Here is a 27,142-nt window from a genome sequence, read left to right as displayed (position 1 = left end):
TCAAAACTTTGTTGCAAGCCTCCACAGTGAAAGGCATACCTCAACTTTATTCAGCAATGGGGTCAGTAGTTAAAACAATGCATGACATACTGGGAGGAAGATCTGGAGCTCTCACTGACTCAGGAGGATTGGAACTCTCTGTGGGGTAAAGCAGCAAAGTTATCTATATCCAAACAATATAAAGAAAACATGTACAAAAAGGTACTGGACTCTGCTCAGACTTGAAGCCATTTATGGACACTCTGACCTGTGTTGGTCACAGTGCTATACAAGAGGCTGAATAATCCACATATGGTGGTCATGTCCTAAAATCAGTCCATACTGAACCACCCTATTCAACCTTATAAAAGATATTACGGGGGTCACATCGCCCCTAGATCCCATGTTGGTTCTTTTTGGACATCAGCAGGAATATAACATATTACCTTTATTATTTTCTTTACCCAAACTGATATCACACCTCTTATTAGTGGGGAGAGTAACATTGGCTCAGTTTTAGAAAGATGGGGCCCCATTCCCTATAGGTATATGGTGGTCCAGAGTAAGGTATGTTTATACTTTGGAGAAGCTATCTGCCATCCTTTTTATATAGGCCTCCTTCAACAAGATCTGGAAACTCCTTAAAACACATATAAAAAAGCAGGTTGGGGAGCTGATGGCTGACAAGACATGTCCCAGATCTAGAAAGGAAAGCAGGGATGTACAGAATGTTGGATCATTCTGAAAAAGGAAACATGGAGCCAGAAGCCAAATGAGAATTGTTCATGCATCCTATCCGTCAAAACAAATACAAAAGAATGGCCAACAGTCCTTATGTTCACACTCAAAGTTGTATGGTATAACCAATGCACTGAGGAATCTAATTTGGAAGTGTACAGGAAGAACAGGCTTATTAAATATCAAGGGACCCATAATGAACTTGTGAATGGCTTTGCCTTGTACCTTGAAAAGAGTTTAAGAAACATCAACTTCCCCTACTCTTCTCCCATGTTTCTAATGGTTCCTTCTAAGCACCATTATGACTACAAGTTGAAGTTGTTTGTATATATATCTTTGTTTGCCTTTATCTATTTCTTCCTTTCTCCACACCTCCTTTTCCATTGTTTAATATCATATCTTCGAAAAATCCAATAAATAGAATGGTAAAAAGTCATTAGATGCATGTATTTGGAACAATTATTGTGGAAGAATGATAATCACATTAATATCTCTATTAAGGTTAAACGACAAGGATTATATCTTTTAAATTACTCATATTCTGCCTAACAGAGTATCAAAATGGAATACTTTTTTGTTAATATCCGCAGAAGTGCAAACAACTAAGCACTTCTTAGGTGTAATACTCACCGAAGATCTTAGACCCTCTACCACAGCGTTCTCCTAATCATGACCAACATGACCTATTTTTTTCTAAGATTTATTCTGTACCTGGCTATGACAGAAAAATTATCACAATGCTCAAGTGTCCACTAAGCATTATTCGCATCCGCGGCCAAGCACAATAGAGTATCATTAGCATACATTTTGGTTTTGGGCCACTAGGTAGGCAACTCTGAATTTTCTCTTCCATTCTAATGCTTATAGCCAAAGTCTCTATGAATAGGAGAGGGATGAAAGGGTGGGCACCACTTCTTTTTACCCAGAGATAAATAAATACTGTCCCCTATGCAACCATTAACCACAGGCCTAGTTCATGCCCTCGTGGATATGCTGGATTTTGTTCTGGTGAACGAGGAAAGTAAACCTACACAGCCTAAAGTGGCCTATAGACATTTTCAGTTTACCAGGTCAAAAGATTTTTCAGCGTCTAAGAAAGGAATTATTCCTGGGGTTTTCCATCATTCAACTATGGTATGGGTTTCGACTAAGATATTTATTTAGGCAAATAAAGAATGCCCTGAAATCAACAATATCTCATCTTTCTCTACTATGCTTTCCATAACCAATGCACTGGTCTTAGACCTTCATATATCCCTTACATTTAGTGTTGAGGAGTTTGTTGGGACAGGAAAACCAGCACTTCTTAGGATTTTACAATGGCTTTAAGAAAATACACACGGATGCTGCAAAAGCCTACAACTCATAAAAACACAAGGTTTGCAACCGCAAAAAACCTTTTTAAACTGCTATGAAAGCCCATTTATGGGCTGAAAAGTTCCAACTAGTAAAATGGCTTTTGCATTTCATTGCAAATCATCACAAACAGGGGGCATGGAAGAGGCTACCCACTCCTATTTGGAATTTGCAATGGAATGTTTTAATTGTTTGTTACCACAATTGCACTTTCAAACCATTGATCAATTACTAACTCTTGAGTTGGAGTGGTAACAGATTTGCCCCTTTAGGACGTTTGTCAGTGGCCTTGGGAAGAAGTATCCCCAAAAATAAAAAACATTTGTTTAAAGCAGCATGTGCCCTTAATGGCTTCAAAAAATGTTTCCCATTTGGAAATGTAAATGGAGGCATTGAGGTCTTCTCTTCTTTGCATTTGCAGCTAATCACAGGGTCTTGCTAATTGTAACCTGTCTAATTAATGTTCATTAGGCAGGTTGTTTTGCAATGCTGTGAGAAAGGACCGTTTGTGATTGTAGGAAGCTCACTTAGTAAATGGTGCACACTTAAGTGAAGCACCTTGCACTAATCCAGGCAACCCTATGGTGATTTTAGCAGTCTTTGATAATCTTTTGAAAGCTCTCAAAGTGGTAGCTGCAACAAACAGCCTACAGGCTTATTTTAAAGGAGTGTTAAGCAGCTTGTTTGGTTTGTTTTTTTGAATTTTATATAGTGCAAACTAGACCCGAAGTTATCAGAGCGCTTTTCATGAGCACCAGTTGCGTTACAGATGGACACATTCATTTTTGTTAGGCATGGGGAGATTAAACGATTTGCTCAGAATCACAGGATGTTGACCGTCCCTGCCGAGACTCTAACCCGGTTCCCCAGCTCTGATGTCATCCGCTCTAGCTGTTAAGCCACATCCTCTCCCCAGTTTTACCAGTTTAATCATATAGTGCAGGTTAGAATATGAAAAAGAACCACACAATGTATATATAAAAATATGTATATCTGAAAGAGACACGTTAGTGATAGATTCCTTACCTTAGAATAATCCTCAGGCGTCAGACTGGATCCGGCAAGTTTTTTTTGTTAGCAGTACCCCTGCGCGTCACTAGGTGGCGTCGTGCGGCTCCTCGTCGGTGGCTGGCGTCGTATGCACCAAGATGATGTCACAGAGACTACTTAGGCACCACCCATGCACTGACGTCAGTTCTTTCTTTTTCCGCGCCAGTAAGCGCAGATCCGGTTAGAGCACGTACCTTAGTCACTTTTTGACTATCTTTTTGAGACTTTTTGTCTTCCTTAACTTCGAGTTGGTGTCATAGGGATGCCTGGTTTTAAGTCTTGTGGGGCCTGCCGGCGCAATATGTCGATGTCGGACCCCCACGACGTCTGTCTCTACTGCTTGGAGAGCGACCACGACTCCCGGGCCTGCATGGACATCACTCCTCGGGCTCCAAGTCTTCGCCCTCGGATTCGGGTAAGAGACGACACAAAAAGAAGTCAAAGAAGCATTGTCGCTCTCCGACGTCCCCCCGTCGATCTCTGGATACGGATGAGGGGGACAGGGGTTCTGCCCCTGCGGCTCCTTCGGAGCCTGGGTGTCCCGCGGCCTACCCACTTTACCCGGGTCCGTCGGCAACTCCCGCTCAGGTGCAAGAATTTCTTGCCACCTTTGACTGCCTATTTAGGCCTCGGCCTCCCGCCGGTGTGTCCTCTGGCCCCGCAGTCCCGTGTCCTGATCCTATCGGGCCGTCAGCGCCGGCTGCTCCGGCGCCACTGGATCCTGCACCGCTGGCTGCGGCCACGTTGCCACAAGGTCCCCCTCTGCCGGCTTCGGCCCCAGCGCCGCCCTCGGCTCCGCCTCCAGCACTGCAGTGGGTACCATTTGTCCCACCCCTGCCCGTGTTCTCAGACACTTTTGTCCCTACCTGGGATCCGCACTGGGACATGGCGCGGGTTCGGCCTCGTCCGGCGCCGGGAACGGCGCCGTTTGTTCCTTCCACGGTCCCTGCCCTGCCGCCGCAGCCTGTCCCGCCTGCGGCGGAGGTGGGGGATGACTGGGAGGGGTCCGAGGACCCGCTTGCTCATCAGTGTGACTCCGAGCAGGACTGGGCAGACGAGTTAGAGGAGGCCGGCGGCCTCGATCTCTCCTCTGACCCGGGGTTTGCCTCTCCTCCGCCTACCATGGAGAGGGCACCTCATACACAATGGTGCTTCATCAGGCCGCTGAGGTCCACCACCTTGATCTACCTACGGTGACCCTGAAAACTAATCTCCTCACTGAGGTGCTCCAGACGGCATCCACTTCGTCGGAGCCCCTGCTGCCATTCAACGACGCCCTCACTGACGTCTTGCTGGGCACTTGGTCGCAGCCAGTGGGGCCCCGGTGGATAAGAATGTCACCAGGCGTCATCGCCCGGCACTGGGTGACCCTGCTTTTCTGACCACTCATCCTACGCCCGAGAGCTTGGTCATCCAAGCTTCGACGTCCCAGAGTGCCTTTCCCATAGCTCCGCCGGATAAGGACGCTAAGAAGATGGAGCAGTTCGGCAAGCGGTTGTTCTCTTCGGCCAGCTTAGGGCTGCGGTCAGTGAACACTGCATGCCTTTTGGGTGGCTATTCCCACACGGTGTGGGATGCCGTTGCACAGGTGTTGCCTCAGTGTCCTGAAGATTCCCAAGCTGTGCTGTCTCAAGCTATTTCTGAGGGTAAGGATGCGGCTCGGTTCGCCATTCGGTGTGGTTTGGACACCGCGGACTCACTAGGTAGAGCCATTTCTATGACTGTGGCACTTCGTCGCCATGCCTCGTTGAGATCTACCGAGTTCTCGCCAGATGTACAAAGCTCGCTCATGGACATGCCCTTTGATGGCACCCGCCTGTTTGGCGCTAAGGCCGACAGTGCGCTGGAGCGCTTTAAGGACTCACGGGCTACGACCAAGTCCTTAGGTCTTTCCACGAAAAGCCCAGCCACTCCTGGTTTTCGTTCCTTTCGTGGCAGGGGCGCCCCGGCGTGTTCCTTCAGCAATCCTGTGCAGACCCAACCACATTGCGCGCGCGGACGCTGCTTCCGCAGGGGCGGGTCTGGGAATCAGCGTGGGGGTCAGTCCACCTCTGCCCCCGCTGCTTCTGCCTCCAAACCTTCCTAATCCGAGCTTTGTGGAGCACCCTGTGCCAGTGGGTGGCAGGATCCGCCATCACCTCCCCCACTGGCACGCTATCACATCGGACACGTGGGTGCTGCAGTTCATCCGCAAGGGTTATTCCCTTCCCTTTCAGTCCACTCCTCCAGCCATGCCACCTCATTTTCACTGCGTGTCGGGGAATCACTTGGCGACTCTGCAGCAGGAAGTTACGACCCTTGTGGCCAAGGGGGCCATTGAGTGCGTTCCGGGGCCGGAAGTAGGGAGTGGCTGTTATTCCCACTACTTTCTGGTCCCCAAGAAGGACAAAGGGGGTCTACGTCCCATCTTGGACCTCCAGAACGTCAACCGCTTCCTCCAGAAAAGAGAAGTTCAAAATGCTGACTCTAGCTCAGGTCTTGGCTTCCCTCAACCCTGGAGACTGGATGGTAGCGTTGGACTTGCAGGACGCATATTTTCACATCCCTGTCCTGCCGGCCCACCAGCGTTACCTGCAGTTCACGGTAGGACATGAGCATTTTCAATTTGCCGTGCTCCCCTTCGGCCTTACCAGCGCCCCTTGGGTGTTCACGAAAGTTATGGCGGTGGTCGCAGCTCATCTGCGCAGGTCAGGGATGTCAGTCTTCTCCTACCGTGACGACTGGTTGTTGAAGGCGGGCTCGCCCCAGACAGTCATCTCCCACCTTCAGTCTACGGCCGATCTCCTGCATTTGCTGGGGTTCTCCATCAACGTGCCAAAGTCACACCTGAGTCCCTCTCAGCAACTCCCCTTCATAGGAGCGGTTCTGGATTCGACACGGTTTCGGGTTTATCCTCCTGAGCAGCGAGTCCGGGATATTCAAGCTATGATTTCGATCATTCAGCCTCTATCCCGGGTTTCAGTTAGGATGACCCTCCGGCTCCTGGGCCTGCTGGCCTCCTGCATCCTGCTGGTGCAACATGCCAGATGGCATATGCAGGCTCTGCAGTGGGACCTGAAGTTCCAGTAGGTGCAGCATCAGGGCAACCTGTCCGATCATGTCCAGATCTCGGAGGGCACTGCACAACAATTGCAGTGGTGGCTGACGAATCTCGATTGGATTAATGGCAGATCCCTCTCCCTTCCCCAACCGGAGCACACAGTGGTGACGGATGCGTCCCTCCTAGGATGGGGAATCCAATTGGGAGAGGCGGAGATCAGAGGACTTTGGTCTCCGGCGGAGTCCCGGCTCCATATCAACCTTTTGGAGCTGAAGGCGATCGGACTTGCACTGAAGGCATTCCTTGCTTTTTTGCCGGGGAAGTGTGGTGCAGGTGCTCACGGACAACACCACCGCCATGTGGTATTGCAACAAACAGGGTGGGGTGGGGTCGTGGACCCTATGCCAGGAGGCTCTGCACCTCTGGACATGGCTGGAACATCAGAGCATTACCTTGGTGGTTCAACACCTGGCAGGTTCTCTGAACGCCAGGGCAGACGAACTCAGCAGCTGGTGCTTAATGGATCACGAATGGCATCTGCACTCGGACGTGACGCAGGGTCTCTTTCTACAGTGGGGAGAACCTTGGTTAGATCTATTCGCCACTGGAGAGAACACGCAATGTCATCAGTTCTGTGCGTTTGAATTTCCAAGGCGGCACACGCTCGGTGATGCTTTTCGTCACGAGTGGAGTTGCGCTCTGTTGTATGCCTTTCCGCCTATACCACTTCTACCCAGAGTGCTGAAGAAGATTTGGCGCGACCGGGCCCAAGTCATCCTTGTGGCTCCGGACTGGGCACGAAGATACTGGTATCCCGATCTACTCAGCATGGCAATCGATCCCCCGATCCATCTGCCTCTTCGGGAGGATCTTCTGTTGCAGCAGCAGGGGACGGTCCTCCACCAGAACCTGTCCGGCCTCCACCTCCATGCGTGGAGATTGAGCGGCGACAGTTGACAGCTTTCGATCTTCCTCCCAAAGTCGGTGATGTCATTCTGGCAGCCAGGCGTCCTGCTACTAAAATGGTATACGCCTGCAGGTGGAACAAATTTGTGGCATGGTGCACAGCAAAGGCTGTGGATCCCCTTTCTGCCCCTCTTTCTGAGGACCTTCTGTTCCTTCTTTCTTTGGCCCAGCAGGGCTCTGCTCTGGGCACTATCAAAGGTTATCTTTCGGCTATCTCCGCCTTCCTACGGCTTCCAGATCAGCCTTCTCTTTTTAAGTCCCTGGTTGTTAACCGTTTCTTGAAAGGTATTGCGCACACGTTTCCTCCTGTGCCTTTCATAATGCCTCAATGGGACTTAAATCTTGTCTTGACCTATCTGATGTGTGCTCCTTTTTAGCCCCTTCATACCTGTCCTTTACGTCTTCGTACTCTCAAGACGACTTTCCTGGTAGCTATCACCTCTGCCAGGAGAGTGAGTGAGCTCCAGGCTCTTTCTTCTAAACCTCCTTTCCTTTCTCTTCATCCGGATAAGTTGGTTTTAAGGACCCATCCTTCTTTTTTGCCAAAGGTTGTCAAGCCCTTCCACATTGGGCAGACCATCACTTTGCCCACCTTCTTTCCGCCTCTGCATCCTTCAAAAGAGAAAGAGAGGCTCCACCGTTTGGACCCAAAACGTGCGCTCTCGTTCTATCTGAAGTGCACACAGCAGTTCTGGGTGGATGTCCAGCTCTTTGTTGGCTACGTGGGCGCCAAAAAAGGTCAGGCCGTGCACAAACAAACCATCTCTCGGTGGGTGGTTCTGTGCATCAAAGCTTGTTATTCGTTGGCTAAGAAGGAGCCTCCTGTGGGGCTACATGCCCATTCTACCAGGGCAAAGGCAGCCACTACTGCCTTGGGAGGCGGCGTTCCCTTGCAGGATATTTGTCAGGCAGCCACGTGGGCCTCGCTGCACACGTTTACCAAGCATTACTGCCTTGACAGTCAAGTCGGAGAGACGGCTTCTTTGGCCGTTCTGTTCTCCGTGACTTTCTGGTGTAATCTATTTGCAGACCCACCACCGGGGTCGGTTTTGCTGGGGTATCTATTCTAAGGTAAGGAATCTATCACTAACGTGTCTCTTTCAGATGCACAAGTTGCTACTTGTGTAACGATATATCTGTAACAGACATTAGTTAGTGATAGATTCCTTACCGCCCTACCCATCCTCCCCGTTCTGCGACCAGATTCTAGGGTTAAGGTCATCCCCTTTCAGGGCCCTAGTTTCATGGCACCAGTGGTCAGTTTCTTGCATGGCTCTGCGTTCCTGGCACGGAAAGTTGTTTACAGAACTGATGACAGCGCGCATGGGTGGTGCCTAAGCAGTCTCCGTGACGTCATCTCGGCGTATACGACGCCAGTGATGCACGCGGAGCCGCACGACGCCACCTGCTGATGCGCGGGGGTACTGCTAACGAAAAAAACTTTCCGGATCCAGTCTGACGCCTGGGGATTATTCTAAGGTGAGGAATCTATCACTAACTAATGTCTCTTACAGATATATCGTTACACCAGTAACTTGTGCATTTATTACACAACACTCACTAACAAATTGGTATATCTCCTACAGGGAGATATACACATAAATACACAATAATACATTAATTGCAATAAGTTAAGTAGCACAAAATACAGAGGTCTCCAGAGGGAGACCAAACCCTATTTTAAGAAAGTGGAATGCGAACTGAGACCAAATTCGGGACTTAGACCAGGAGACTCAGAGGAGCTGGGGACACAAGGAACTACCCAAGGTAAGTGCCCAGGAACCCCACGGATGCTGTGTGAAAAGTGGAAACCCAGCCTCGTGTCCAATAGAAGGCAACTGGAAAGTCGCGGTTGCAGTTTTGGAGAAAAAGGGCACTTTCCAGTGGACCCTGAAGAAACCCTTTGGAAGATAGAAGGTTGGAGTCATCTGACCCGTGGATACCCCAGGAACCAGGATAACTACACAAGGGAAGCCGGGTGCATAGGTGCGAAGTGACGTTGCAAACCGTGTAGACCACAATGGAGGACTTCAGGAAAGATGTCGCTAGAGAAGGCTGTGCAGGAGTCCTCGAGGATTCCAAGGGTGGATTCTTGAAGTGAAGAACCTGTAAGCAGAGGGGATGGAGTCTATGCCACTCGGAGGTGACCAGGAGGCACAGAAGAGCAATGCGCACCGATGTCGCAGGGTTCAGAAATGATGAAGGGGCCCTTGTCACTGCAGCTGTGAGGACCAGGAGTTGCTGAGGAGGACCAGGAGCAATGCACAAGCTGTCCCACGTTGGAAGGGTGAGAACCAGGGAGTCAGTGTCCCGCCGGAGCACCGTCAAGCCGTGGCAGATGCAACTGACGTGGAGAAAGAAGAAGGAGCAATGTTGGAACCAGCAAAGTCCAACAGACTCACCACAAGCAGGAGAGTCAGAGCAGCCCAGAGCATGCAGGGGAGCCCACTGAATCAGGAGAAGATCCTCAAGTACCCACAGGCCAAAGGCACAGGAGTCGCAAGAGAACCTCAAGCAGCTCACCAAGAAGGAAGGCCCATGTTGCAGAGGATGTGATGAGCACACTGTACTTGGTAGGAAGAGATGCTGGAGGCTGGAGTTTCTTGTAGCCCAAGGATCTCTGGAGTACAGAACCAACAAGCCTTGGCAACGGCAAGTCGGTGTGCACAGGGGTTTGGTCACAGTGGTCCTGATAAAGGATACTGGCCTCAAAATTGCAGCGAGCACAGGTCAGGCCTCGAGGGAGTTGTAAAGGCTCATCTTGGAATTGGTGAAAGTGCTTGGAGGAAACTGTCATTCTGCTTTCATGGACTAAATTAAGTAGAAGCAATGTGGAGAAGCTATTGGCCTCGGTTTAGACTGCCATTTGCACTTTGATGAATGCATCTACATGAGGTAACGTGGAGTGACTGATTCCCCAGCAGTGCCGAGGGCCTCTTAGAACATTTGTATTGGTCACCACTATTGAGAGCGGTGACCAACATGCAGTGTGTTTCTTGCAACTGATATCTGTTCTGCAATGTGTTGCCACTTCCTCTCTGCACATGAATTGCCTGAACTCTTCCCTTCCAACCTACAAAATATCATGTAGATATAGTTGTCCCCAAAGGATTGGCCCGAAAGTACTCAACTGCATCCTCCTCACATACACCTATGCATGGTAGGATATTTGATGATTTTCTTAAAATGGATGAGCTGTAATCTATTGACATAAAACTCCCCATCTGACCTATGCTACACTTTCCATGAGCAGTAGTAATCTTAAATTAAATAGTCAAATTGGGTACTGTTTCATCCTTACAGCCCACGTGTGACCCATTTCTAAACTTATACCCTGGGTAACAGGGCTGGGAGCATACTAGTATCTCCAAATGTAATTTCTTTAATCTAATTTTCAGATAGAGACATCACATTACAAATTTCTCATCTTTTGAATTCGACCAGGCTCGAGATTGGATCTGGAACTTTTCAGCAATTGCTCCTGCATGCTGAAAGAGGGTGCTTTCAGAGTCCACTGCAATAGTTCACTGCCTCTGGAAGTGACTGCATTGAGCCACCCCTGCTTGCAGACATTAGTTCCCTTCCTTCTGCATCCTTTGATGCAGATCCGGTGCTTTACTCCCAAAGGTTTTCTCAGTGTGCTATCAAAAATGTCTCCTACCAAAGATCACGGGTTTCAAACTGTGCCATAACTTAAGGAACCAGATGTCAGTCACAAATCTGCACTACATCTGCTTGTGGTTTCTGGGGTCTATGCGTGACTCAAAGTCTTCAACAGATGCTCCTTTGATGCGCCCAAAGGCATCAGGGAGCCGGATGCAAAATTGTACGTCGCAGAGAAGAAGAAACAGGACAAATTGTGGTCCAAGCTGATCTAGCTTTTACCGGGCCCACACTTTATATCTATTCTCTTTTCACTATTTTCTTCTTTAAGGCATCTATGTTTGTCTGATTTGGTCCTCCGATAGATCTTGCTCATCGCATTGAGGGGTAGAGAAACTAGGGTGTTGAATGTTAGCTACCCATTGAGGACCACGAACAGGTATCCAATTTGAAACATAGTAATTTAGTTAATATATACTACCTGTAGAATGTTTTCTGCATGGCCCATTGTAGTTTTCCCTGTGTAGGCCTGGCTGCGCATGTTGTAGGGCTCATTTTCCTTTGTACACGTTACGATATAAACATGCTTGCTTTTGTGTCACATTGTACTTGCACACGGAACCTGCATATGTTTTTGCGTTCTGTTCTTTTCCTGGGATTTAGTCTGAACTCCACCGACAAGGTCAAACAACAATGTCACTTGTCATTCTTTCTGGTCAGGCTCTAGCAGCTAGACATAACACAATAATGCAGCTGTTGTTTATGTGCATACATGTCATAGCATATAGACGAGTACGTGAGCCACAAACAGACACATGGAACGAGAATTCTTAAATGAGAACACTGCGTCTGCTGAGACTTAGAGCGTTCATCTGTGTATGTAAGGTACGGGGTCTGCCGATAATCCCAGAGATCTTTAATGTAATCATTTAGCTTTACTCGCAGGGGAGGGGGTTAGGTTACTCTGTCTTATAAAATGACAGCTTTTTTCATGGTATATGGATTATTGACCATGTTAACCATATTTTTATTATGCATTTGTTTTCTAATTGTGGCAAGTATACTGCATTTCAGAGCACAATAGTTTAATAAATATTCTAAACATCCTTTGTGTTTTTTGCTTATCTTATTGTGGACAAGTACGAGTGAGAGAACAAAAGGGTGTGTCCTGTCACAGCAAGCCCTGAGAGGGTTGAGAGGGTTGTATTCTGGGGGTGCCAATTCACTTGTTTCTCTGGAATGGTTAGGAGGGCAAGTGAGGCACCATAGCTGGTCTGACTCAGGCTTATGGATACTGAGGTAGTATGATGACTCAGTCCCTACATGCTGGCATTCCATGGTCCTAAGCATAGTTCTGTTCTAGAGCAGAATCCCTGCAACAAACCCTTAGGACCATGCTGTAAAGATATAGAATGTCAACACAAAGTCCAAACCTCCTGAAGAAGTTTAGTAGGGCCAAAATCACACAGACCAATAACTCGGCTGTTGCAATGCTAAACAATAGCAGCAGAAACTGATGTTCTATAAATGATCCATGACTATCTCTTCTATACATTAGAAAAAATCACACAGACTAATAGCTTGGCTGTTGCAATGCAGAACAATAGCAGCAGAAACTGATGTTCTATAAATGATCTATGACTATCTCTTCTATACATTAGAAACTCAAGTATTATATGCACAGCATCTGTAAAAATAACATTTATTAAACTCAAGAGACCCAGACATTTCAGATTTTCAATTTGAGTTTATTGAATTAGTAACAAAATAATAATCAGCATTTAGGGAGTTCAGTCAAACTCCCAAATAAATCATTTACAAGTGTTTTATGCAACTACACTTAAAAACAGAAGCAAAGGATTCAAGTTCTACAGTCCATAAAGGAATACTCATGGAAAGACAGAGTCTCTAAAGAAAATGGGCAAAAGGGGGAAACTCAGTAGGCCATTGCCAAGCTATGGTTCAGCAAAGGAGTCCAAGGAAAGTTCAGCTAGGCAAGAGGTTCCTGCCATTCGCATTGGCAGTGGAAAAGTCTGCAAAGTTCTCTCAGCATGAACATAGGGTCTGGTCAAGGGTCCACAAGCATCTCGCCTTCCAAAATGTAGGGCAAAAGCTTTTTCTCCATCCAGTGGAAATCTGTAATATAGTTCATCAGTCCGGATGTAACACCTCCTGTGACACACCATCATTGTACTTCTTCCATGTAGTCATCCTCCGCTCACAAGGCGCAAAAGTGGTAACATTAGCATTCTTTCCCACACTTGTCATGGAAATCAATTGTCCGTTCTGGGCATACAGGTCAGTCCACAATATGCTCATTCATTACTGAAGTTTTCCATGTGCCAGTAGCAAAAGTTCATGTCACACAGCAGTATCAATATATAAATTGCAATATGATTCAGCTCAATCCAAAATGTCGTGGGAAAGTACAGAAACGTTACACGAGTGTGGTGAAGTAAAATTAGTTCTGAAAGTCATCATGAGAACGTGCAGAATTAAAGAATAAAAATAAGTTAAGGCACTAAAAGTCAACATATCATAATTAATATTTAGGTGCCTTTTTAGATTCAATCAGTTGTAATTCAGTTAAGGCATTTGTCACAGTAGTCACGTGTAATAGAAGTGTATACATGTAACATATAAGTATTATGATGTAATAATTTTCGTTTTAAGAAATCTGAGACACTATTAATACAAAGATTCAATATAGAGAGTTTCAGTTTTCTAACTAATTGCATATAGGTTTTGCACCAACCTTTTCAATGCCAATGGTGCATTACAATGAGAGTGAAAGAAAATGGTTTCTCAAGACCTTATACATTCATATTCAGCATATTCATTCGTACAGTAGTAAATGAAGCTCATTAATGCATCTATAATATATCCAGTTGCCAGATAGTAATTAAGATATATTAAAAGAAATGTATTCATTTCTTATTAATTGAGCTATTGCTGAAAATGCATTTTGTGAGTTTTCTCATTCTGCAGGGCATCTTTTGTGCTATTACAAAGGGGGGCAGCAGTGGTACAGAATGCAACTGCACAAGAACTTCCCTATAGTTATGGTCGGTAGAGGACACACATACTTAAACAATGCTACCGCAGATAGCCCTCCTGCTGCCAAGAGGTACTGATGAGTTAATTGCAAATGCAAATGACTTCTACAACCTATTGCAAATGTCTGGAGCTCAGAGACGTGTGAAAAAAAAATTGTTATCAGAAGTATAAAGCTAAAAGAATAAATGTATTAAAAATATTAGTAAAAATATTAAAATCAGACAATGTCACAATCATGTTTGAGGCTTTAACATTCAATAATATATAATGAACGTGGCCCTTCAAGATTACTGTTCATCCAGAAGATGTAATCAATGTAGATGGAATAATACATTTGGATGAAAACAGCACAGCCAACACATTTTTCGTCTGAAAAGACTTTCTCAGGGCCGTTGGTATGTAGCAACAAAGTTTGCCAACACATGGATTGTTATATCAATGAAGTAGCCGTACATGTATAAAATAGGAAAGTCTATGGAAACGCTGGTATTGTATATGAGATCAATCCAGAATATAGGACATCCCAATGGTACATGAAAGGTATACGTGGATAAATCAAAATGTATGTGAATGCTGAAGAAGTAAGTTGCTGAGTGGTAAAGCCACTAAAGTAGGATGAAACCCAAACAATCCAAGGTAAAGAATGTCACTGTAATAGGCAGTAGTAGAAAAATTCACAAACTGCCCCCCTGATAAGGGGAGTCCTTATGCCAAGTCCATTGGTAACTCCAAAGTTCCACTGTACTCCAATAGTATGTGACGTCCTGGTGGGGCAATTGTACAAACAGGAGAAAGTCATCTAAGTCTTTTATGTATATTTTAGAAGACCTTGTTGCTAGATTGTATCAGCGAGAATTTACTCTTTCCTAGACGTGATAAGGAAAATCGACTTGGAACAATTCTTAGGCTCTTTACTCTCACATATCCAATATTCAGTAATGAGTATGCCAGCATTTACTTTTTATCTGTATAATAGTTAATGAACTAGCATCAGTCTTCAGGCATGCCGAGGGGCTGAAAGCCCATAGGTAGAAATCCTGAAAATCTACAATTGAGCAAAGGAGATGACCCTAAACCTCAAAGTCTCTAAGGATGTGTCTTAAATATCAGTAATACAGAACACAGGTCCTGCTTGGTGATCTGCGATCGAGTCCAAATATTGTGTTTGGGTGGGGTGTAATTTTCAGGCAAACGAAAAAGAAGACTCCAACATTGAAAATACTCTTCTTTTAGCAAGTCCTTCATCTTCTAAACCCATCCATTGTAGCCCTTACCTAAAAGAGCAATGTGATAAAAATAACAAGTAGCCTCCAAAAAAGCAGAACAAATTGCAATTATGGCGCATTTAACTGCATTGGGGATCATCGCTGAATGACCAAAATATAAAGAAAATCTGGAATGTTTTTGTTCTTCTCCGGACTCACCTTTTGACCACTCATTGTTGTTGGCATATCCAATTAGCTGGAATAGATCTGATGATAGACCATATGTGCATGCTTGAATCCACAGGTTTAGGACACAAATAGAGCTCAGTCCTCATGGGGTTATACTATAAGATGTTTAGAAGCCAATCCTTTGAGTACCACAACGAACAGGACTATTCTTCACTCTGTTATTGACTATATTTCCAAGGGTGATTTTCTAAAGAGATCCTTGCTGATATAAATACTTTCTTTGCTTTAAATGTAATAAAGCAGAATTGTGATAGTGAGGCTTGTCAGAAGATGCGATCTGACTGGGGGGTTGACATTTTGCAGGGCCCTTATTGATTTTCCATCTAAGTAACAGCTCATAATTTTAGGTAACAAATACACTGGGGAAAGAAAAACTACAGCATTTAGTGCCATTTGGCGATTTTGGAGACGTAGCTTCATCAGAAAAGAACTGGTCAGGCCTGCTGTTAAATATGTAAACACACATTGTGACATTCTCAAATGTGCAGTACCAGGTGCATAGAGCCACAGCTGCCCTCCCCTTTATGTCAGTCTTGGTGATAGCTTACAGAGTACATGTGACAACACTTAAAAACATAACATAATTAAATAACAGCACACACACTCAAAGCAACAAATACTATATTCATAGTGGTCTCATTGACAGTGTTGAAGGTAATGTGGTATGTAATCTGACCTGTAAGGTCATTTGTGACCTTTGCAGTTTAATCTGTTCCATCAAGGATGATGTCATGAGCATTGCATTTTATGTATGAGGTATGGTTTGCATGCCTGTTTTGCAGGTTAAGGATTGTAGAGCCAACCATAAGTGGCAACTTTCAATACTCAGAATGAAGGCTCTATCCCTCCAACCAGGCATTATCTGTATATAGGCCTGGACAAACTTTTAACTATGCCGGAGTAATCCGAGTAATTTTGATAATTTTGTGTGACCTGTGTGATGTAACATGACCAAAAATGACATGATTAGGCCCACTTGTGTTGCACCCTGCTGGCCAATCCAATGCCACAGACCTAGGTTGCAACAAATCCCACCCTGCCTATGTAGCAGCATGTGTTGAAGGTAGGGGAACAGAGGCAAGTAATTGACTTTAGTGGATACCTACAGATGGGGGAAAGGCCCAACATGGAAATGATTCTCTGTTCAAACTTCCATTTGTAGCTGGCATCAATATTTGTTGACGCCTCGATAAACTAGGGCAGTACTGTCATTGACACAACTGTTGTTATATCACTTCTACAAAAGGCCCTAACATATAGAATACAAATGGGTGCCCATGCTCAACTGTTTCAGATGGACTGAGAATATGAGTTATAAAAGGGGGCAAAAGGCTCATTACAAAACCATCTTTAAAAAATACCCCTTCTTGAAGTGCCAGAGGGGAGATGAAAGACTACATCCCTCTTGTCAGAGAGACAACTGTGATAAGTCTGCCAGCTGATTCTAAACTCCTGTTATGGGAAGTTCAGGTGGTGGCTAAAGTGTTTAAATCTATGCTGGAAATAGTCATAGTCACAATAGATGTCAACCTCATCTGTAAAGACCTTGAAACGTGTTAAAAAGAGTAGGTGTGATAGAAAAGACAATGTCTGCACACTCCTCTTCCATAAAAATGATGCAAGAGGAAGTAAAAGAACTACAAGCCAACACATGACAACGTGCGGCTAGAGTTGAGGATATTGAAGAATGACCCTTCAGAAATAATATTCTATTTATGGGAGTGCCAGAAAAGGAGGATGATTGACAGCGTTTCCATCTATATGTTGAATTTATTAATCTAAACACACTCCAATACAAGAATCTATAAAAATTGTTCTCTGTGAAGAGAGCAAACAGGGCCCCGTTCTGCCACCTAACCAAGCTTTTTAACAGCTTCTCTACTAACTCCCCTGGTTACACGCTTTGCAGAATAGGGTAGGTAATTTACCACCCCTGATAACTAACATTAATCCTGGCTGAATTATAAATGGGGTGTGGTATATACTTCCTATTCTGAGTTTTGAACAAGGAAATGAAGCATAACATGCAGAACAATATTTTTATACTTCAAGTTCTGCATCATTGCCTTTTGTTAGGGTCTTTCCCCTAATACATTTCAGCATTTTTGACAGTTCAATTTCAATTTCGAAAAGCAATAACAGGATTGGTGGTCTGCTGACACTTGCAGGCCACCATCCCTATGTTTGTAGCCAATCACTTGATGATTATTAATTAGGCAGGTCAATCTGCAACCCACTAACGTTTCTTATTTTTCAAACTGATCTATTAGTACATGGGGTGGTTTTCAAAATAAGTTACTGGCCGAACAATGTCAGTGCTTTTTGGGCCAGGTTTTAAGTACATCTGTTCCTTAGTCCTGAACTTGGAATCAAGTCCTACATATCTTTTACTGCTCAACTGATTTTATTTTAGGTTTTAATGATTTGACATTTTTAAGTATGCAAAAGATGAAAAAATGTTACATCTTTATATTATTTGCCAAGTCTTTACTTTTTTTATGTTTCCCATAAAACAATAATGGAAAATCTGTCTAGAAATTACCTCTATGTTTACATTTAGTTCATTATTTATGGATGTAATTAGTTACATTTTTCATTCACCTGATTACAGTAATTTTTTTACTTTTGCAGAGACAACAAAGCTAGTGGAGCTATAGATGCGAAAAAAGAAATGGAAGAAGACAGTGAAAAAATGTCCGGACAAGGGTAAGAATGTCATAGTTTATTTCTAAGCAATCCTCACAGAAAATGAATATAACAACATGTACAAGTACCTATTTGTAAGGCACCCCATTGTATTCTAACCTACTCTCATAGGTGCATCAACTGAGCTAACACAAATAATTTAATTAGTAACTTTTCCAAATACAAATTTACATATTGCCCAATGACAAGGAGTATATTTTGTTAATGATTGGAATTTCTTTGCAATCTCTTCTGGAGCCTCATTTTTGAAGGGCTGCTAAATATTGCCATGTGACCTCCATCAATAATGTAAATAAAGTACCACAGACATTTACTGATGTGGTCATGCTAAAAAGATAACCATTTTTAGTTTGGGACATCTTGCAACAAATGTTTGACAAAAAAGTCCCAGTTCTCAAACAATTCTATCTGCAAGCTAGACACTGTATAAGTAAAAAATGTTATATGATTGTAACTGATGAATACAGCCGTGGTCCACGCAGGTAACAACGGTGGGGCCAGGTAAGGGGCAATTTTGAGGGACAATGCAGAGGGAAAATTAAATAAATAATTAATTTTCCCTCAGCATCGTCCCTCGAAATCCCCCCCTTACACAGCCCACTGCCCCACTGCTGTTACCTGCATGGACCGTGGCTGGGTGAAGATAATAGTTTGGTGACCAATATATTTGGGATATATAACATGACTTATTTGAAAATATTGAGGTAACAAATATCATAGTACAAACTTTTTGCCGCCATAAAGTAGAGGAGAAAAACATCAACTTCATATTCTTGGTGTATAAAGTAAAAAAGGATATCGAGAATCTGGGCAAAAAATATTAAAGGTAATTAGGTAAGAATATGAATTTGTTGCAACAGTGGTGTCTCGGCCAACTGGGTTTCTAAAAACCTTGATGTCTTGCACGGTTTGCAGATCATAGCTCTCAGGAAATGCTGTATGAAGCCCACAGTTGAGGGCTATGACTTTCACTCACCTAGGGCTGCCCTACCCCATGCTTCTTGGCTCCTAGCTGCTGCTCCTTGTTCCTCTAGCTCCAAAATGGCAATCACCTGCCAAGGCTTTGCAGCTGCCTTTGAAAGCTACTCCGCATTTAGTCTGGTTCACTTTTTCGTTCCTGTTTCTATTTCTTTTCCATCATGGCTGTTTCTTACTGGATTCTTTTTGGATTTTCCTATTCCTTTGTGTTCCTGTTGTGTGATGTTTGATGTCATTTCCTTTTTGTGTTCGTTTCCTATATAAAGGCTTCAGTCTGATTGAGGGTTGCGTTACAACCAAGACGATTTCTTTTCACTTGGGCTCATATTTACTAAGATATTACACCGCAGCAAGTGACCTTGCTGCACTGCACTGCGCTGCGTGATAGCAAAAGGGCACTGTACTTAACAATGTACAACAATTCCTGTCATTTCCCTGCGCTGGCGCACAATGTGCTGCCTAGCACCAACGCAAGCACCCTTGCACCCGAACATGCCTACGTTAAAAGCAGGATAGTTTCTCTGCAGAAAGGTGTCCCTTCCTGCAAAAGAACAATTCCCTGAGGCATTTTCCTCTTTCTATGTGTGCTACAGAATGCATAACACATAGAAAGAGGATGTAACAAGGAGAAATAAAGATGTTTCCTTCTTGTTACGCCTTTCCAAGAAAGTCACCTATACATTAAACAGCGAAAGGCTGGACTGGATTATGGGTAAGCATCCAGACCTGAACTATACATAAAAGTGTGTAACAATAAACAAAATCTTTAAAATCAACTTTAAAAAAATATTTCAAAATAGCTGTATACACACACATAAATCTATGTGCACGCACATAATTATGTGTATCTACGTAAACAATATTGTAAGGATATATTGTGTAACTAAAGAAAACTTCCAAAAATATGTCAAATCAAATTAAAACAGAAAATAGAAATATATGAAAAATAATTGCTATTTTTCATGTAAATAAATACATACTGAAATAATATATTGATATAAAGCATTATATATATATCCAAACTCACTCTCAAGTAGTAATGAGTCCAACACAACGCATGTAAGCGAAATGGATTTATTCAGTTAAAAATTCACAGCGCATGGTGCATTCTCCTAGAAACACTATGAAAGACTCGTTTCAGCCGTGTAATGGCTTTCCTCAGTCCCGGTTTCGAATGCAGGTTCCTGCACCTGGGGGTCAGTTGAAGGTACACTGACCACTCCCCATGCAGTGTTGTCTCAGCCCCTTAGTCCTGCCTTAAAGTTATACTTACACCTTGCGCTTTCAAGGGCAGGTGCATGCTGGTACATGCAGCCCACTGCGAAAACCCCTTCAGTAAGTGGGTGATTCGATACACCCAGTGGTGTCCCAACAATGTTGGCTTTTGGACCGCACTCCGCCGCAGCTGCTTGTTGCTGATGTCAAGGCTGAACCATTTGTGTCCCTCAAGTAGATAATACTGCTGCCTCTCTCCCCTTGTTGCAGTGATGAGTTGCATCGTAGCTGTCAAACTGCCGGGGTGGCCAAAGCGTCATAATATACAATGTCCACAAGTGCTGGCTCACGCGTTGCTCCAAACCGAGAGGGCATGCAGTCGCCAGTGCCTGCAATACTGGCTATACATCCTGTCTAAAACTCTCACTCAAATAGGAATGAGTCCGACACAGCGCTGGTAAGCAAAATGGATTTATTACGTTTAAAATTCACAGCGCATGGTGTATTCTCCTAGAAACGCTATGGCAGACACGTTTAAGCTGTGTAACGGCTTTCCTCAGTGCCGTTTTGAATGCAGGTTCCTGCACCTGAGGGTCAGTTGAAGGTACACTGACCACTTCCCGTGCAGTGGTGTCTCCGCCCCCTAGTCCTGCCTTAAAGTTGTACTTACACCTTGCGCTTTCAAGAGCAGGTGCATGCTGGTACATGCATTCCACTGCGAAAACCCCTTCAGTAAGTGGACGATTTGATACACCCAGTGGTGTCCCAACAATGTATATATTTCTAATAAAATAAACAGCATTATAATTATAAAATAGAATTAATAAATAATTGAAATTAAATATACAATTACAATACAAACACTGCTATTACGCAAAAAAAAGTACAATTAGACAACATAAAATAAAAATATAAAATTAGAATAAATACATATTTAAAATTACATTATATATGAGTGTCTATCTATCTAGTAAAAAATAAAAAATAAAAGCAATTCAAATGAAAAAAACAAACAATTTTCACATGTTGTAGCACAAATAAAATCCCATAAACTGAATTAAAATACATACAACTTGAAAACAAAGGGGAAATACTTACAACTCCAATATGATAAACAATAGAAATGACATAAAAGACAAGCATGCTACTATACTCCATTCAAACAAAACTATAAAAAATGCATACATGAAAGAAACTGAAAAATACTACTAAGACTCCAACCTAAGGAACTGAAGGAGAAAGTGTTGGGCTTTGGGGTAGAGTCAGTTTTAATACTCTCACTCCAAACTGAGTATTAGAAGGGAAAGTGTTGGCATTTGGAGGGTGTAAAATGTACTATCTCCATTCAAAACAGAACAGAAGGGAAAGTTGTTAGACTTTAGGGCACATATTTACTTTTCCTACTCCAAGCTTAGCAAACATAGTGAAAGTGTTGGATATTGGAGAGGTCAGATTTAGAATTCCCACTCCAAACCGAGCAACATTAAGAAAAATGTTGGACATTGGAGAGGTCAGATTTACTATTCCCACTTGAAACTGAGCAGCATAAATACAATTGTGGACTTTGGCTGGATCATGCTGGCTACTGTAACTGAAAACTAAGCCACAATAGGCAAAGTGTCGTTCTTTGGAAGAGTCATATTTACTATTCCCGCTCCAAACTCAACAACAGTGTGGACAGTGTTTGGGATTAGAGGGGTCAAAGTTGCTATTCTAACTCCAAACTGAGCAATAGTTATAAAGGTGTTGATCTTTGGAAGGTATGTGAATTACTATTCTCCTCCTCGCTAAATGAAAGCAAAGACATTGTTAAACTTTCAAAATATCACATTTGCTATTCCTAACCCAACCTTCCCAGTGTCAAACGTTTTGGACTCTAAGATATACATTTGCTGTGCATAAACACAGATAATATAACACAAAAAATAAATGAAAAAGAAAAAAATGTCATTAAACATTTTTTTTAAAGTTACCACTAAAAACTAAACACACTTAACTAATCAATGAAAAAACGATGCATTAATGTAATTAAAATGAACACAAAAGTCATAAAAGAAAATGACCAACTCTCAGGACTCTCACTGTGTAGGACTTACAGGAGGTACTGGGAGGGCTTCTTGGCACCCAAGGTCCCTAAGAAGTAAAGTGGACTTCATCCCCCAACAAGTAGGGCTCACGCGTTTTGGCGAGAACCGCCTTGCACCCGTGAGCAAGGCGGTTCTCACCGAAACGCGTAGGGTGTTTTTTTTCTTGGCTTTATGCTAATTAAATAAATCTTTTCGATTATTCCTGGAGTTGGCGTGTATTTTGGACGGAGTGCACGCATGCAGACTTGCATGGTGAAAACTTTGTTTATATATATATATATATATATTTTTATATATATATATATATATCCTCCAAAGCATTGTCCATGCATACAGAGACGCACTCCTCCAGCCAGTGAATAACAAAACTTTTATTTCAAAAGGACAGGCATTTCAACTCCAATGATTTATGTCCGTTTGCCTGACGCGTTTCAGAGCATTCACGCTCTTTCTTCAGAGGCAGTATTGCGTGCACAATGCAAATGGTTAACTCCCATAGTTCCCTGCACATTCAATCAATTTTGAAGGCCTCCGGTGGGCTTTCTATCAGTCCGTGAAATGCATTGCAGTACATGGAAACCACTAGAGGTAAAATAATTTGAAAACGAAAACCACAAGTTCCGGCATGCAACATAATTAACTTTACTAAGAGGGGCACACCGGAGGCCTTCAAAATTGATTGAATGTGCAGGGAACTATGGGAGTTAACCATTTGCATTGTGCACGCAATACTGCCTCTGAAGAAAGAGCGTGAATGCTCTGAAACGCGTCAGGCAAACGGACATAAATCATTGGAGTTGAAATGCCTGTCCTTTTGAAATAAAAGTTTTGTTATTCACTGGCTGGAGGAGTGCGTCTCTGTATGCATGGACAATGCTTTGGAGGAGATTTGTACACGGTTGGTCCAGCCGTGAGAGTTCGCACCACCCTTTGGAAAAATCGTAAAGGGCTCATCTTACCTGAAATCATTCGGGTTGGAACAGATGGCGCAGCTGGCTTCATGATTATGGGACAGGCTGGAGACTCTGAGGCCCACTGGAGGGCTTTCTATCAGTCCGTGAAATGCATTGCAGTACATGGAAACCACTAGAGGTAAAATAATTTGAAAACGAAAACCACAAGTTCCGGCATGCAACATAATTAACTTTACTAAGAGGGGCACACCGGAGGCCTTCAAAATTGATTGAATGTGCAGGGAACTATGGGAGTTAACCATTTGCATTGTGCACGCAATACTGCCTCTGAAGAAAGAGCGTGAATGCTCTGAAACGCGTCAGGCAAACGGACATAAATCATTGGAGTTGAAATGCCTGTCCTTTTGAAATAAAAGTTTTGTTATTCACTGGCTGGAGGAGTGCGTCTCTGTATGCATGGACAATGCTTTGGAGGATATATATATATATATATAATCTACTGGCGGTCGCCAGTAGATAGTTATAGTTAGGACCCTGTTTCCATAGGAAATCCGCAACATTCTATTTGGAATAACTTTGGCGCCGGTCGACGAATCCTCGCGAAATTTTCAAAACTAATGGGGCGCTACGCTCCGCTCCTACCCTGAAAGTCTCGGGGGGATTCGTCAAGCGGGGGCTGAGAAAAAAACGCGTTTTCCCCATGCATTTTTCCATAGGACCTTTAGACACAGCTACAGCCCGAACGGCTGAACAGAGTTACTTGAAATTTGGCAGACAATGAACATTTAATAGATAACCTTTCACAACCAAGCGCATAATATGTCCTCCGTGTGCGGACGGTGCGCGGAGCGCATCGTGCGTACATGGCCCATCCAGCGTAACGTGGGCACGCGGTGCGCGTAGTGCACCGCCTGCCCACCGTGCGTGCACGGCACTAACTGCGTAAAGTGCGTGCACGGAACGAACTGCGTGAAGTGGGCGCGCACGCCACGAACGGCGTAAAGTAACTTAGCATTTAAAAAACCGTACAAATTCACTGAAAAACCATAGGTTTCACACACGTTATAGTTAGGAATTAGCATTTAAAAAACCTTGCAAATTCACTGAAAAAACCATAGGTTTCACACACGTTATAGTTGGCGGACATTTCACTCATAAAAAACCAATGAAATTCCCCCGTTATAGTTAGTGCAGGCAACTATAACTCACGCGACCGCAATCCTCTGCTGATGCTAATACTGTATTTAGACACTTATTTGCCCATGTCTTCTTCCATTAAATTTTAGCTATACATATATTACAAATATTTTTTTTTCATAAAGACACATATGTCCTCAGCAGAGGATTGCGGTCGCGTGAGTTATAGTTGCCTGCACTAACTATAACGGGGGAATTTCATTGGTTTTTTATGAGTGAAATGTCTGCTAACTATAACGTGTGTGAAACCTATGGTTTTTTCAGTAAATTTGCAAAGTTTTTTAAATGCTAATTCCTAACTATAACGTGTGTGAAACCTATGGTTTTTTCAGTGAATATATATATATATATATATATATATATATATATATAAAACCTACTGGCCAGTAGGTAGTTATAGTTAGGACCTAGTTACTATAGGAAAATGGCAACATTCTATTCGCAATAACTTTGGCGCCGATTGATGAATCTTCATGAAATTTTCAAAACTAATTCCTTGTTGGGATCAGCTCCTATGTTGAAAGCTTGGGGGTGATTCGTCAAGGGGGGCCGTGAAAAAAGGGGGTCCCAAAACATGTTTTTTCAATGTTAATTTCCATAGGAAACTTTAGACAAGGCTACAGGTCGAACTGGTGAACGGAATTACCCCAAATTTGGCAGGGAGAAGGGTCTTGGTCTAGAAAGCACGCTTTTGTTTATTTGATGTAAATCCGTGCAGTAGTTTTTGAGAGGTATCGAAACTTACAGATATCGATATTTGGGAATTCTGCCATCTGATTGGCTGAGGCGTTACGAGCACCAGCTTGCTGCTGTTTGGCTGTGAGTGCTGTGACCGTTTGCAACTAGGAAGTGTTTGTTGCCATTTTGTGATTCAGTTGAAGTGAGTAAGGGGGAAAAATGGCAAAAAATGTGGGAAAGAGGAGGTTAGGAGCACTGGAACCTTTGTGGGGTGTTTAGGGTGTGCTATAGAGGGGGTGCGCAGTGAACTAATCATACCTACCGGTGTGAAAGTTCTAGGCTACGAAAATTAAGTGAGGTATTGGCTAGTGTGTGATGTTTCTATGGTGAGTTTGTGCGCAACTCGAGGATTAAAGCATGAGCCCACACTGTGTGTCTTATGCTGTGAAGTCATGTGCCCTGGCCGCTGCAGTACAGTTGTGGAAATAGTGTCAGCATGTGTTTTTACCTACTAGGATGAACTACTGACCCGTAGTGGTGTCAAAGTCCTGGGTACGGAAAATATGTGAGATAATGTCTAGAGCTTTTCGGGAGACATCTGTTGAAATTAAGCCTCTGTATGGCTATAGAGGCGCTTCTACGTTTGTGGGGCTCTTTCTTTTATTACGTTAAGTTAAGCAAGGGCGGGTGTTGAGGTGGTGTAGTGGTACTGTGACTATTTATAAACCGTCTTATGGTATGGTGTATTTGTGAGTTGCAAAATTGCAGGTTTTAATAGCTTTTGCTGATGAGCGTTCCGGTAGACACCTGTTGACATTAAGGGGCTGATTCCGATAGCCGGTCGGACAGCTGTCCGTAGCCTTAACGTGCGACCGACACGTACCTGGAGCCGGTCCGTCCTGTAGAGTAAGTACGATGCGCATAACTGCCAAAATCACGACGTACACGTAGGCTGTGAATCAAGCCCCATTCTTCATCCGAGCCGTAACTCCCAAAGAGGAACCGTGTCGCCCGGAAGCAGTATCCATAGCAGTTTCTGGCATGACAAGTACGATGCGTACTTCCTACACGCCGGACGGGTCGTCATGTACGACACGTCACAGCATCCGGAAAACAAGCATATCAGCTACGATTCGCGCCACAAATCAATACACGGCTATGATACGGAGCAGCTTGCAGCGGGTACGAGACGGAGCAACAAGCAGCGTGTATGACACGAACACATAATGAATCCCATCGCGCAGGTCATACAGTACTCTACATCTATGACCGGCTCAGGGACCGACGGTGCAGGCGGTAAGTCAGACACCTACCACATAAACAAACGACATGTACCCGCAAAATAGCACACACACACAGGGGATCCATATCCTGGCCACTAACAACAGTCCACCATAGGGGTTGCATGGCCAGCACCACTAACACCCCCACCCATAGGGGGCCTGTTGCCCATCACTACTGCCACCCCCACCCATAGGGACTATGTTGCCCATCACCCTTGCCACCCCCACTCACAGGGCTTATGTTGCCCATCACCCCTGCCACCCCCACCCAAAGGGGACCTGTTGCCCATCACCCCTGCCACCCCCACTCACAGGGGACCTGTTGCCCATCACCCCTGCTACCCCCACTCACAGGGGACCTGTTGCCCATCACCCCTGCCACCCCCACCCATGGGACTATGTTGTCCATCACCCCTGCCACACCCACTCACAGGGGACCTGTTGCTCATCACCCCTGCCACCCCCACTCACAGGGGACCTGTTGCTCATCACCCCTGCCACCCCCATCCGTAGGGACTATGTTGCCCATCACCCCTGCCACCCACACCCCTAGTGCTTATGTTGCCCATCACCCTTGCCACCCCCACTCACAGGGCTTATGTTGCCCATCACCCCTGCCACCCCCACTCACAGAGCTTATGTTGCCCATCACCCCTGCCACCCACACCCCTAGTGCTTATGTTGCCCATCACCCTTGCCACCCCCACTCACAGGGCTTATGTTGCCCATCACCCCTGCCACCCCCACTCACAGAGCTTATGTTGCCCATCACCCCTGCCACCCCCACCCATAGGGACTATGTTGTCCATCACCCCTGCCACACCCACTCACAGGGGACCTG

General features: G+C 44.3%; 1 protein-coding gene across 1 annotated transcript in view; it reads left to right on the top strand.

Moving 5' to 3' along the window:
• LOC146821407 (uncharacterized) overlaps positions 1-27,142 on the top strand; it is a 1,203,178-nt gene that overhangs the window by 793,704 nt on the left and 382,332 nt on the right. The window contains exon 42 of the mRNA XM_085609844.1: positions 17,875-17,949. Coding sequence (XP_085465970.1) covers positions 17,875-17,949 — 75 coding nt within the window. The remainder of the gene's footprint in view (positions 1-17,874; positions 17,950-27,142) is intronic.

The sequence above is a fragment of the Triturus cristatus genome, chromosome 6, assembly GCF_964204655.1.
Source record: "Triturus cristatus chromosome 6, aTriCri1.1, whole genome shotgun sequence".
Classification (NCBI taxonomy): domain Eukaryota; kingdom Metazoa; phylum Chordata; class Amphibia; order Caudata; family Salamandridae; genus Triturus; species Triturus cristatus.
Note: the sequence above shows the minus strand (reverse complement) of the source record. Positions and strands in the feature narration are given on the sequence as shown.